The sequence below is a fragment of the Amphiura filiformis genome, chromosome 11, assembly GCF_039555335.1.
Source record: "Amphiura filiformis chromosome 11, Afil_fr2py, whole genome shotgun sequence".
NCBI classification, from domain to species: domain Eukaryota; kingdom Metazoa; phylum Echinodermata; class Ophiuroidea; order Amphilepidida; family Amphiuridae; genus Amphiura; species Amphiura filiformis.
The window spans coordinates 20,857,660-20,872,911 of record NC_092638.1 but is presented as its reverse complement, the minus strand read 5'-3'; the positions used below and the strand labels follow the sequence as shown (position 1 = coordinate 20,872,911).

The 15,252-nt window shown below is 37.4% G+C and overlaps 1 protein-coding gene across 1 annotated transcript in view; it reads left to right on the top strand.

The window, feature by feature from the left end:
* The window catches only part of LOC140163549 (protein tweety homolog 1-B-like), a 141,563-nt gene that overhangs the window by 21,942 nt on the left and 104,369 nt on the right, over window positions 1-15,252 (top strand). The window contains exons 3-5 of the mRNA XM_072186863.1: window positions 7,866-7,977; window positions 8,602-8,760; window positions 8,798-8,847. Coding sequence (XP_072042964.1) covers window positions 7,866-7,977; window positions 8,602-8,760; window positions 8,798-8,847 — 321 coding nt within the window. The remainder of the gene's footprint in view (window positions 1-7,865; window positions 7,978-8,601; window positions 8,761-8,797; window positions 8,848-15,252) is intronic.

The following is a 15,252-nucleotide window of genomic DNA, read 5'->3' as shown; positions in this document are numbered from 1 at the left end:
AAGGATTTACTATTTCAAAATTTGCTCCTGTTTCTTTAGAAATTGCTCCTGGTTCTTGTAAAATCCCAGTGAACCAGGAGCAACGTTCAAAAACAAATTGCTCCTGGTTCCAGTTTGCTTATTTGAAGGCTTGGTTGGGACATACAATGCATAGGCTTACTCTTTTACTGGCTCATGGTCAGGCAAGCGTAGTTCTCTCCAGCTACATCGGTCTTGAGCCATTGCTGATAGTTGACCTTGACTCAGCAAGCTGTCCATATCCCCCAAAAGACACTGGATGTATTATTCCAGAACAAGGTTTGTTGCCGTCCAGGTTTCCTCTTGCCATAAGTTGGGACATACAATGCATAGGCTAACTCTTTTACTGGCTCATCGTCAGGCAAGCGGAGTCTTCCAATGATCTCCAAACAGATATACAAATTGTAGTTCAAAACAATAGTTTATTCCTTAATCTAAAGCCAAGAATTTTCTGCTTTACAAATGCTAAATTCCGCTTTTCTCCGCTTTGTAATTTTAGCACATTTCTGACATAATAAAATTTCACAAGAATCTTGTGACGATCATTGCGATTTGCAAAGTTGGGATGGGTAATTGGGTATCATGGCTGCAATGGGGCGTTGTACGGTAAATCTATGACGGATTTTACTTTATTTTGATGAATTTTGAAGACCCATTTCATTTAGTATTTTATTTATTTCTTTTCAATTGTATTTTTTTCCTTTTTCCAGGTCATTTTTGCTTATTTTTTTATTTTTTTCTCAGAAATGCGTTTTCCGCTTTATCTCCGAATTCCGCGATTTTCGCGGAATTTCCGCAACACGGAAAATTCTTGGCTTTACCTTAATCCAGAACTCTAAATATGAATATTTAAATATTAATAACACTTGATGTGTGATGTGACTCTCTTGAGTCAAGTATTCTGTGGATGAGCCCTTGAACTTATATTACAACATGCATTAAAACATTATTTCTGCATGTATGCTCTCTCTCCCGTATTGATTTAATCTACTCCATGAAAATATGATTGAAATTAACAGCCCAACTGCTTCAAGAGTGCTCAGCTTTTAAATGTCAACCTCTTGAGAGAGAAAAAGAGAGCAAGTAGATTCCTTGCACAAAAGTTCCGGACAAAGTGTAGGCCTGTACAATGAATACACCCAGGGATGCCAGATTTCCTTCAATTGTAGGATTTCCTACTTTTTGTTACTCCAAATTTCCACTTCAATATTTTCAGCCTGTTTTGAGGCTTTCAGGCCCAAATTTGCATGCTTTTTCAGGTTTTTCCTCCAAAGTCACTTAAGACCACTGACATCCCTGTACAACAAACATACTAGTACCTAGTACTGGTACAGTAGATACAGTGATTCTTGAGATCGTAAGTGTGAATTTTTGAAAGAAAATAATTGATTGTGAATTCTGATACAGGCAGTAAACAATGCTGCAGACATAAAATATGATATTGATAATTACCATTGAACCATGCCATACACTTGACAGTGACCTTGTTGTGATGGCATAAAAAACGAAATGAGCAGAATCTCTGGGAAACTGATGCAGAGATTGTACAGTGTTATACATGTACATGCAGGACCAAAACAAGTGTAGCATTTGTTTGTTATTCATTGTGTAGCAACACCATAGACATTAATGACTATGAAACAGTAATTCAGTTTTGATCATGATGACAGTTACCATTTTTATTTTATACAGCGAATAGAGGAAATTTAGATTCCTTGTATGAAAGTGTATACAGGCCTGTACTTGAATGCAAACTACAGTGATTCTTGAGATTGTAAGTGTGAATTTTTGAAAGGAAAATTGATTGTGAATTCTGATACAGGCAGTAAACAATGCTCCCTCCAGACATAAAATATGATATTGATAATTACCATTGAACCATGCCATACACTTGACAGTGACCTTGTTGTGATGATGGCATGAAAGCGAAATGAATAGAATCTCTGGGAAATCGATTCAGAGATACATGCACTAGCTACTGTAGATAGTACATGCAGTACCAAAACAATGCCATCATTTGTTTGTTATTCATTGTTAATAGCAACACCATCTAGGCATTCATGTCTTGGAAACAGCAATTCAGTTTTGATGGCAGTTTCAGCAAAGTGTAGCATTTTAATTAGTAAAGTACCGTATACAGTGCATCTGCATACATTTTTTATTCAGGGCCTGTAGGAAGGTAAAAATTTTAATACATGGTGGAATTGAAGCACAGACCCTCAAAAATAGAGGGTCTTTAATTTGATTGGTGGGTTCAGGGCTATTGATCAGGGGCATACTGCAACCACTGAGCCAAGGGGGGGGGGGCAAAATTTTCAAATCGCCCTGCTGAAGTGCTGATCCACTACTAAAATGAATTTACAGAGACAAATGCATACGTGTGAATTGTGCCAAAATTTGCAATTTAATGCTAGAACTTAGAAGGGGCAAAAATGAGGACAAAAGGGGGACAATTGTGATCTAAAATAGGGCCGAAGGAAGATGCACATTACAAATGTTGGTCAATTTGACCCTGTATTTTGAGCCTGGTGTAACTGGAACAGATTCCATGAAAAGGAACACTCCCATGCACTTTCATGTTGACATTACACTTTGCTTAGCCCCCATGTATTTTACTTGTTCACATCACAGTTTCCCAATTTTCCAAAATCTATAAATCTCATCTCTTTAATGGGATCTAATTAAAATGAAATCTTATTATTCATCACACTCGCCGGATGTTTTATTGGGGATGGTGAAGAAATCAATAGACCTACGCATGACGATATTCATAACTCTATTGAAACCTGGCAGCAAAGGCACTTCGGGCAAGACTCAGCAGAATGGTTCAAATGTAGAAAATGAAGACCTATCTTGTGGGGGGGGGGGGTATTAGTACTTGGCAAAATTGAGTTATCATCAACACAAAGTGCTCCTGGAGCATTAAACCCTAAGTTCTGTAACATCTACTCTAACCTTAAGGGATCTGGAATGAGCGTTTTGAGCGTTTCAACAGTATTTTTTATGGAACATGAGAGCACCTCAGACGTATCGAATTGCATTCTGAATACGAAGCATGTCTTTCTGATATCAAATAATTTTTGAAAATCATGATATAATACAAATTTTATGACAAATTTGTCAAATTTTTGATATATAACAGTCCTCGAAGTAAATTTTATAAATGTAATGAAATATTCTTAAAGTGTATGTAGCTGGGAGGAAAAGCCGATGATCAATTGAAAATTTTGACCTTTCATATTGAAGATATGGATTTTTTTCCCAAAAGACCTAATTTTTTTTTTGGTGTTTTGGGAAAAAAAATCCATATCTTCAATCTGAAAGGTCAAAATTTTGATCACCGCTTTTCATCCCACCTACATACACGTTAACTCGTTTTAGTATAAAACATCAGATTTATAAAGTTTACTTCGAGTACTGTTAAAAATATCAAAAATATCAATTTTAATGATTTGCCATAAAATGTGTATTACATTGCGAATTTCAAAAATCAAAATTATTTGATATCAGAATGACATTCTTCGTATTCAGAATGCAATTGATATGTCTGATGTGCTCTAATGTCCCACAATAAATACTGTCCAAACGTTCATACCCCTTCCCTTAAAGGCCCATTCAGTGATTTGCTCATCCGGACGATCGTAAAAATCATCAAAATTCAGATTTTGTTACCTTTGTAATTGGCATAGATGTGCTAACATAGCCTGCTAGTGGTTCGGTCGAAAGCCGTGTATTTTAGACAAAATAAAGCATTTGCATGATTCTGGACTTTTGATACTGACAGTACAAAAAGTCCGACTCGAGATCGAAAGAAGCTCACTCTCCATCGCACCAACACGCGCTTGCGTATTGTTTCTACTACTTATTACATCAGTAGCTACTATTTTAAACAAAATACACAATTTTAACTGTTTTTCATATTTGAATTGACCGTTAGTTTGCCTCGGTGACCTTAAATTGCTTATTTTGTTTTCTACTACAAAAATTAAGCGTCTGTTTTAAATCAATTTAGACTCTACTTCCCCGTGTTAGAAACACTGGACTAGGAAGTTTTTCCAGTCGATTGGTGGCGCACTGTACTAAAAATCTCGATTTTCTCGAGTCGATCTGAGTTGAAGTAGAAAACCTTTCTAAAACTTCTGTTTTTTGACTAATTTGTCGATGTATTCAGGGGAAAAGTGGTTTAATGAAATTCTGTAGACTTATTCTTTATTTCTAAGCAACTCTGACAAATTTCCATTTTTTTAATGTTCCTGTGAAATCACTGAAAGGGCCTTTAACCAGTATCAAATTTATACCGGGGTAGTGCTCCTGGAACACTGTATATTGAGGATAACTCAATTATTTGGAGATCACTTTGTGGGTCCATCTTTTATGGTTGATGATGATCAAACCATCTGGTGTCTTTTTAATTTTCAATAACAAAAACTAAACTGATTTGTCTTATGATTAATTCGTTACACAAAAACTTATGAAATAAAACATAAGATTTAAGTCTTCGAAACTGGCTCAATTCAAGAAGCTGACAAATTGGTCTAGAACTGGCACAGTTCTTGATCACGGATCCATGATGCTGTCAAATAGTATGTGAACTGCGGAGCATGTATAGTTTACAAAGGCACTCGAACCCGCACAAGATAAGACTGGAGACTGCATTGGTTATTGCCAAGGAGGGTATGTCACATCCAGTACTAGACCAGTGCTAGGTTGGACCAGAAAAATGAATTTTTAATGAAAACAAAATTAAATTCCCCAGATCCTGTATCACGTCACAAAACAGTGGCCGCTAAATACCCTTGATTGTGTTATTATAACAATTTATGCAAACACACACCTATAGCAAGCATATACAGTGTTCTGCAACTATGGCATTATTCTCGCATAGTACATAGATTTTTCCACAAAATTGCCAATAAGATTTGAAATGAAAGCTTCAGCAGATAACTTTGAACTACAAAAAACCAAGGTGTAACACAATGCCGATATTGCCCCAAAGCGATTTCATTCAAACCGTCTCTCGCCTTCCATCAGTCCTCACCTATTCACACTCCTATATCCTTGTCATGAATACCCTACACTGTTTTTCACAAGTCTGGAGCAAAAAAATGAAGCCCTGGAACTTTTCCGTTCAATGACTATCAGTTTCGTGTGATGTTGTTGTCATAAAGGTAACTAGTTATATTATTGAAACCTGTCGTTTTGAGCTTCCTTCGTTTGTTGTGGGGTTAGCATAAGACAAAGATTATTTTTCATTTTAACGCTATGGTGTGGAATACATAAATTTTGGCACATACTGTAAGGTGTTTTACATAGGCTGAGTGTGGTTGATTGATACAATGTTTCAGATTGAAATGATTGACTTGTTTTTCTCTCAACTCTCAGCCACTTTTTCTCTCTATCTTTTGGTCGTTTCCTCTTTTGTTTTCCCAATATTTGTGAAAGGATGTCTCAGGCCCTGAAGAATTTCCCCTCCCATCCTTTTTGAAAATATTCAGACATTTGACATCCAGAGTATTTTAAACTTGTGTTTTTATTTAAACCTGATGAAATCAAAATATAGCCTCAACATTTCTTCTCATGTGGTCTTGACTAAGGCTCTCTCATCGTATTCACAGCAAGCAACAACTATTCAATGCTGTTTTCACAATACATTATCCCTTTTAATTAATTTGTGAATTAATTATGCAAATATTCAAATCACATGTGGGTAGGTTGGATAAAAAGTGACAGTGCAGACCCTAGAAAAAAGATTATAAGTAGGAGTAGAATCAGTAGATGAACTCACTGGGACCACATTTGGCTCAGTGTCAGGGGTTAATTCTGCAGAATAAAAGATGCTGTGGAATGTTTTGTATTTTTAAAGGAAAATTTAGCAAACTTTTTTTATTTACCAAAGTATTCCAGCCAATTGATCGTATCTCATATTGCATTGGTAATATTTTTTATTTATATGGAAATGTTTAACTATCTGATTTGCTTCAAACCAAATACATTGGTCAGTGTACTCAGTAAAGTAGAGTTGATGCAAACAACATTTTCCAATTTCGAAAAATGCAGTAGAACCCTGATCTAAAGTAATATTTTTTTAATAAAGTTTTTATAAAGAAGTTGTTTTTGTTTCTCACAAAACGTTAATTGTGACCCCTCGGCACAACTGAGCCCTGAAATCGCCAATCATCATTTTTGAGATATTCAACCAAAATATTCTGCTTGAAATTAGCTTTAAAATGATGTATATCATGTCTATAGTACTTGACATTTAAGTAGTGAAAATCAATAAAACAGTCAATAAATCCTTTGTTTCCTATTGTTTATTGTTAAGTTCGATGGGGCATATCTCAATAGTGGCACTGGCGACATCTGGGCTCAGTTGTGCCGAGGGGTCACAATTTTCATTAGTATGCAATATATGTGCCCTTTTAATTTTGACCCAAACAATTGATGTAAAATGAAAGTTCACTATTTCATTCCAGCACTTACATGTGGATCTAGAATGTGTGAAGTGGCGAATCTGAATGGCTGAATTAAATTTAGGGATTCTGAAATCTCAGATTTGGTTATAAATATAGCACCTTTAAGTCCTTATTTTTCACAGGGTATTAAAGTACAAGTGTAAAAATCAGAATCTTGAAAAAATATTGAGGGTGTCCCCTGTACAAGTTTTCTGATGAATTGAAAACATTGTAGTGCAGCGTTCGAAATTTTGGTTGTCTGTTCGCCCGGGACAACTAAAAAAGTCGCCGGACAACCAAAAATACTGATTCGGTTGTCCGCCGGACAACCATAAATCAGTAGCCAAGTCACCTTTGTAGGCCTACGGACAACCAAAAACTTAGACGGACAACCAGAAATTGTAATCTGGTTGTCTGTGGGAATTCGAACACTGTTGTAGTGTGCCATGCCCTTCATCACGTCAGTGGTGTTCACAGGGACTGCCTTTTGAGGAGAGCGAGAGCAATCACTCTCTACTACTCTCCTGAAATATAGGAGAGTGATATTTAGCTCTTATTCTCTCCTTGCATTCTATTGTAAATGCTCTTAACAGGTCTCCTTGAAGGCCCCAGAAGAGCTATTTAATGCTCTCCTGCATATTGCAGTCAGGCCCTGTGTTCCTATGATAGTCAAGAGAACTAGCTATGTACACTTTCCATAAATAGTGTAATGCTAACTAGTGTGATGAACTGATGATATTTGATAAACAGTTAGTGAAAATCTTGCTTATAAACATGTCAGATGATATCTTACTTAGTTGTTGAATAACAAGAAATATATATAGAAATGTGTTCAGGTGAGAAGGGTTCAATCTCCTGTTGTTTATGCCCTTGGCATCATCGTATGCATAAACAAGGCATCACCTATCAATGAGCCCTTAAACTTGTGTTCAGATCATGTACAAGTGTACCACTACCAATGAGCCCTTAACTATCCATTCTCCTATTAGATTCTGTACTTATTCAGGCGATAGTATATAGATTAACATCTTTGAATATGAATAAGGCAAGAAAAAAAAAATTATACAAAAAAGCGACCCAGATTTTGCGTTTTAGATTTTTAGCTGCATGAAATTTTCTTAGCAGAAATGGATTGATTTTGACTGAAATTGCTTGAAAAAAATCAGAAAATTTGCAAAATATGTTGTCAACAATTTTGAGATTTTTTTTCAAATTTTTCAAGCTTTATGTGATTTTTAGCGCCATTTAGCTCCTTCCAAGGAAAAAATATTGAAACCAAAATATCCTGACGGACTCTACTTACCAAGTCCAATCTACCCGTAGAACAGGTTTTTTTCCATTGCCTAACAATAATGTTGAAATTGACCAATGTCGACCATTTGTTGTTGTTTACAGAGGTGTGATAGGTGTTGGTTTCTATGGCAATGAAGGAATGGCGAGTGGCTTACAACATTTTGTAAATAGTGCAGATCAAGCTAATAATACTATAGATACCACAGAAAAAGAGGTGAGTGAATGCTGATGAAGATTCAGATTATAACCTTACATGTACATAAGTGGAAAAGCAAACAAAATTAGTCCAAAACAGAAATGTTTTGTAGACTCTTAACTGGAGCAATCTTACCTTTCCGAAGTTGATTTTCGGCATCTCGGGGGATTCTCGGGATCCATGCAAGAAGTATCTTAATCAACATCGGAAACGGTAAGATCATCAGGTGTACGGAGTCTGTTGTGTGTGGTAGTGCACAGTTGTGTGTGGTACTGCACTGGTGGTACTTCAAAGTTCCACTGGTACTACACTGGTCGTACTGCAAAGTTCCAGTCAAGTAATTTGGCGACAGAGTACCTGTGCTGGCAGCCGCAATAGAAATCTAGCAGAGTACCAGTGCTGCTACTGCACAGTTGTGTGTGGTACTGCACAGGTACCACCCTGGTACCAGTCAAGTACTTTGGCAACAGTGCACCTATGCAGGCAGCTGCAATAGAAATCTCCTAGTGTACTCATTCATCAACCAATAAACAAGAGAAACCCTACAATAATGGAGGCTCGCTTGTTTCACTCTACCAGTAGAAATCAAGGCGTTGTTAACATGATATCCAACTTTTTTCCCACCCATTTTGCCCTCTCCAGGTTTCAACGTTAAACAGAGATCTCAGCTCAAATCTGACAAAAGAGATCACAGATCTCCGAGTTGTCTTCAATGAAAATATCGATAACAGAACTGTGAAACAAGACCTGGATCAGTTGACAAAGAGAATGTCAAGTTTCATAGAAATGGCCGTGTTGAGCGTAAGCAGTATCAATAACATTGTGGAAGATAATTAAGCTGGATGTTGGCTACTTTGCTGGGGAAGTAGAAAAGTATGAATATTTTAGGTAAGTGGAAAAGGTAACTTTGTCAAAAGTAAAGCGGTGAAAAATATGAATATTTTAGTTAAGTGGAAAAGGTAAATTTGTCGAAAGTAAAGGCAAACACTGAGCATTAGAAAAATATGAATATATTTAAAGGCAAGTGGTAAGTTGGTTAGCCAAAAAGGGTGGATTTGTCATAAGTTAAGACAAGCACTGAGCGGTAGAAAAATATGAATATTTCTTGTCAGTAAAAGATGGCAGAGAAAATGTCTTACACTTCCCACAATGCATTTCTTCCCTTTCAATAGTCTGTACTGATTTGCTATCTAGTGCAACGTGAGTCGATAGTTAGCATTGTATACTACAAAATGCTACTACCTAGGTGCCTGTACTTCAGTGGGGCAGGGGTGGATAAGACATAAGGAACAAGTGTAACCAAACCATCCCTGTGGTAGCATCTTTTGGTGAAGAAGGGGTGGAGAAGAAAAGAAGGAAAAGAGAAATTTCTGAGCAAGTTTTGTAAATGCTCTAAACAGTCTACTTGAAGGCTCCAGAAGAGTTATGCTCTCCTACAAATTCCAAAAGACATGTCCCTGAGCTAAGCACAAATGATACTTGCTTTAAGACTAACAAACTGAAATGTGATTTGGCATCAACTTTGCCATTTGAAGATCCAGAGTGGTAAAATACATTTGTAAGTAGAACATCTGGAACAGAGTTTTTGGCTCTTAGCGTAGCTAGGTGAGCCTGAGTCATTGCAGTCAGTGAGGACTGTATTTTTGCTACATATTTTGGCCACTTGCGTTCTTGCTTTTTATGCTAAGGTTTCTTTTGTTTATGATATTTGGCTTTGAAATTACGTTCCAAGGTTTGCTTAGTTATTTAGCAATCGATTGCACTCCTTTAGAAGTGAATTTGGGGTGGGGAAAGTACTTATTTTGAAGTGAGAAAAGTCAAAAGTCGTCATGAGAAACAAGTCATTTCTATCGTTTTGCTTGGTTCCCTGTATGCGCTAGAGATTATTTTGGTCTGAGTAATTTAAGTTGTGAGATCATGGCGGGAATGGACGGATTGCACTATTTTTCTTTGGGAAAGTGACCTTTTATCATGAATTTTTGCGGTGATCTCACATAGATAGAAACGTGATTGGATGATTCCTTTGTCCAGATTGTTTATTGAGTTCTCGGGAGTTTTGTTACCATGGGACAACACTTCAAAATATTTAGAGACCAGCGGCGTAGTAATTTAGTTAAATTAACGCTAAATAACCAGAGTTGACAAAAAATTCAGCCCGAATCGCAGGTCAAATAATCGAAAAGTCGCCCAATTTTTTTCTTTACCCTTTGCATTCTATGGGGCAGGAAAATGTCCCGGGAAAATCTTCAAAAGTCGCCTAATTGGGTTACCAAATCGCTGGTTTGACAACCCTGAAAACAACGTCTCGACAGCGAAGGTCACATCTGGCTATTCATTATCATTGTTTGTCTGGCACGCTTTCTACAGCGTGGGTTGGGAATTCTGAAAATCTGTAAAAATTACAATTTTGCGGAATAAAGGGTGGGTTTCTAAAAAGCGTGGGAGCAATATATAATTATAAAGCGTGTGGGTAACGCTACCAATTGAAAAAAATATATAATAAAGTAATTTGATGATCTGTTGAAAAACATTCATATTTTCTTCATAAAATCTGGAAAGAAAATGTCAAAAATTAATTTGCTGATGTTTTCAATTCATACGGCGTCACCCGTAGAAGAATCGACGCGCCGTGAGTTTTATGAATGAATATAATTTTCAGTCTCTACATCAGCCGCTTTGGCCCGCTCGCTCACACTAGAAGTGGAGCGATCCGAACCACAGCGGCCGTGTAGAGAGTATAGACTGACGTTTTCATGTATTCAGGATCTCACAGGTATCTCAGCCCTTTACAATTTGCCCATGTGTTTGTGATAAACAATCTAAAGTCGTATCTTTTCGATGCAGTTGCAGTGATGCAGTTTTGCCAACATTTAATATGTCGCAAATGTTTCAGATGAATAAGAAAATCACGAGTGTTTGATAGATGAGGATAAATTCTGCATCAATTCGGATTCTGAAATGGATTGATGGCGCAGATAATGATAAAATGGACCCGGAAGTGACTGTATGAAGCGGTAGCGCCGATGTTCAGTCTTCCGAATTTGATAAAGTAATGCTGTAAACAATCTAAAGTCGTATATTTTCGAAAGATGTTTCAGATGAATAAGAAAATCATGAGTGTTTGATAGATGAGGATAAATTCTGCATCAATTCGGATTCTGAAATGGATTGATGGCGCAGATAGTGCTAAAATGGACCCGGAAGTGACTGTATGAAACGGCGATAGCGCCCGACGATGTTCAGTCTTCCGAATTTGATAAGTAATGCTGTAAGCTTTGGTCACAAACACTGCATAAGGGTGGGGTTTAATTTTTGATAAAAAGGTGTCTGTCTAAAAAGTGTGGGGAAATGGTGGGGTTTGACCCCTGACAAACGTTCGAAATTTGTAGTTGCTACAACTCAACTGATCATCACTATTTAATTCACTATCTGTTTGTTTGTCTGTGTCTGCCTCTTTTCTCAGAGACTATTGTAGTAGTAGCTCGTTCACGTAGTGATTCCGTTGTCCCACTGGCCTACAAAACTTAGATTGCATGGCGATCGGAGTGTTTTCGTCAGAGCACCTCAGACTAGCATAGTAGGGGAAGCATGTTCCTCAAACTTGGTGGGTGGATGCATCTTTAGTACACCATGTCACATACAATATTTTCTCAATTCGAATTTTATCCTTTCTGGGTAGGCCTATGACTGATTTTGTTACCGTAAAAGTTGTGTCAATTCCCGATATCACATGTTAGTACCGTACACTATAAATGCACCAGATTTTGTAGGCTCCAATTGCTGATTACATAAATGAGAACAACTGGTAACCAGCGGCACTGTGCAGTACCGGTCTGTTATTCAATTGCGTTGTGTGTGGGTTACGTGTATTTTATGTGTAAAATGCGGTGATCCACCCAAAAACAAAATCATCGTATATAGATCCCTGGTACTAGGTGCATCTTGACCCCAGCATAAGTTTGTATTGGTTAGCGGGTCAAGGTCACCTGAGGTCATCCAGGGGTCATCTGAGGTCAAATTTGCAAAAACTGTTGTAGGGGCATGAAACTGGTTACAGTCAACATTTGGAGTCAAATTTTGGGAAGGTCATCCGGGTCACCCAGGGGTCATCTGAGGTCAAATTACTAAAAACTTCGTATGGGCATGAAACTTGGTGGGTACAGTCAACATTTAAAGTCAAATTTTGGGAAGATACTAAAATTGTCGTATGGGCATGAAACTAGGTGGGTACAGTCAACCTTTGGAGTCAAATTTTGGGAAGGTCATTTTGAGGTCATCCGGGGTCACCTAGGGGTCATCTGAGGTCAAATTACTAAACACTGTCGTATGGGCATGAAACTTGGTGGGTACAGTCAACATTTGGAGTCAAATTTTGGGGTCATCAGGGGTCATCTGAGGTCAAATTACTAAAACTGTCGTATGGACATGAAACTTGGTGGGTACAGTCAACATTTGGAATCAAAATTTTGGGAAGGTCATTTTGGGGTCACCCAGGGGTCATCTGAGGTCATATTACTAAAAAACTGTTGTATGAACATGAAACTGGATACAGTCAACATTTGGAGCCAAATTTTGTGGGGTCGCATGTTCCTCGAACTTGGTGGGTGCATCTTGACCCCAGGCAGAACAAGTTTGTATTGGTTAGTGGGTCAAGGACACCTGAGGTCATCCAGGGTCATCTGAGGTAAAATTAGCAAAAACTGTCATATGGGCATGAAACTTGGTGGGTACAGTCAACATTTGGAGTCAAATTTTTGGAAGGTCATTTCAGGATCAACCGGTGTCACCCAGGGGTCATCTGAGGTAAAATTGCTAAAAATGTCGTATGGGCATTGGTGGGTACGGCCAACATTTGGAGCCTAATTTTGTGGGGTCGTACAGAACAAGTTTGTATTGGTTAGTGGGTCACGGTCACCAGAGGTCATCCAGGGGTCATCTGAAGTCAAATTAGCAAAAACTGTCGTATGGGCATGAAACTTGGTGGTACTACAGTCAACATTTAGAACCAAATTTTTGGAAGGGTATTTTGGGGTCATCCAGGGGTTATCTGATGTCAAATTACTAAAAACTCGTATGTGCATGAAACTTGGTGCGTACAGTCAACATTTAGAGTCAAATTTTTGGAAGCTCATTTCGGAGTCAGCCAGGGGTCACCTGAGGTCAAATTACTAAAAACTGTCGTATGGGCATGAAACATGGTGGGTACAGTCAACATTTGAAGTCAAATTTTTGGAAGGTCATTTCGGGGTCATCTGAGGTCACCATTTAGAGCCAAATTTTTGGGAGGTCATTTTGGGGTCGTCTGAGGTCAATTTAGATGAATTCTAATAGTTGCCAAGGCTTTCTATAGTTGTTGAAATACTAAAAAAAGGGGATTTTAAAATTTTGCAGAACAAATTATTCTTGCTGGTTCAGTAGTAATTTGCATAATAATAATGAATTATTTTCAGACTTTGCAACTAATAGTAATGCGGCAAAAAATAATAATGCGGCGGAGGAAGATTGACCCCCGCATCGAGTTTCAAGGACCGTATTGAATATTTGTGGGGATTTTTCCAAACTGAAGGTTTAAAAAAATTGGCCGACCTACCCAACCTTTCCATACAGCTACCAACCTGTTGCGCATTCGACTCCAAGAACAATTGCTTTCCCACAAAAAAAAGCGTAGAGCCACAGCGCCATTGGTGCTCTTGTTTAGCCTTTGTATTTAATAAAGGAATATGTTTTAAAATTTAAAACAAAGTTGAAGGCCGGGGTTGAAGGCAAAAGTCTACAAATTCTTATTTACCTTCATTTGAATTTCATGTTTCAGAAAATGTCATGAATAGAATCTGGAGAGTAGTTTGCTGTTTTACAAAAATGGAATAATTTAAAAATGACGATTTCAAATGCAGGACTAATTTGAATTCATAGTTTCACTTTAAAACATTCCACTAGAGACAAAGTCAGACATGTTTTGATAAAACATATAAATGTTTGAATTGCTAAGGGGACCTGGCAGCATGTGTAGAGCAATATTTATGTTATAATATTACATAACTGGGGAGAGTGCTGGGGAAATTTGATAGCTTCCAATATGAGCAAAAAATAGCCTCAATTCCAATGCCACAGTTCATGATTCCCCCATTTAATATCTAAGTTAACAATTTGAACTCAAGTTGTGGAGCATGAGTTTTTGTACCCAAATTATTGAAGGGTTGCTCTTGTCAGTGTACAAATATAAGGGTGAAAAACTGTGTGTTCGCAGATGAGCATGTTTGAGATTCTACCGTGTGGACGGGATGTACATTTTACTATTGTTTTATTTTTAAGACTGTCTAGAAAAGAGCTCTACATGTATGTAGATAGAACTCAAAGGAAGCATAGAATTGGGCTATTCCAGTTGAATTCCATATATGCCTACCCCCTATGAAGACATGACCTTAATCTTCCATACTGGGGGTGTTGATTTCAAATGGAGTCGCCCAAAGGAAGCCTTTAATTGGGTTATTCCAGTTGAAATCCATACATCCCCTATGGAAGACATGACCTTAATCTCCCACACAAGGGGTGTGTTGATTTCAAATGGAGTCACCTATTGAAGTAACCCCATTTGAAATTCATACTCCTTCTTAAGATCATGTCTTCCATAGGGGGTGTAAAGATTTCAACTGGAATAGCCCAGATTTGGAAATGATTACTCAACTTCCTCTATGAACTCTAGATGTGGGTATTTTTTTGTTGTCAAAACACTTGTGGCAAAAAGTATACTCAAAACACAAATTACATGCATGGGAATTTTCAGGCTTTAGCATGAATTGAGACATTTTATCGTCCAATTATGCATTTTTATTTTTATTTTTTCCAGCTTGTTTTTGGCCAGAATTCACAAACTTTTTCATGCTATTTTCAAAAAAGACATTCTCATGCCTTAGAGTCCAAAACCAAGATCTGACATAAGACTATTATTTTATTTCTAGACAACAAGTGGTTTAAATGAGGAAATTAAATTAACCCCATATGTGGGTCCACTTCTGCTTTCATTGGGACACCCTGTACATTTGCATTATATACTCTGTTTCGTGACAAAACAAAGTTCAAATGGCTAAAAATTTCAAGAGAAGCTTCATAAATTAAATGCATCTAGTTTTAACCATTGCATTTGTACTATATGAAGAAAAAGCCTGAATTGCAAAACTTAAGTACTGCTATTTCCCAGTAAATGTCAAACCCTTCTGGTATACATGTAGAAGCTTTCTTTAATGCTGATAATAGTGATATGCAATAAAGTAGAGCTTTGATTCCATTAAATTT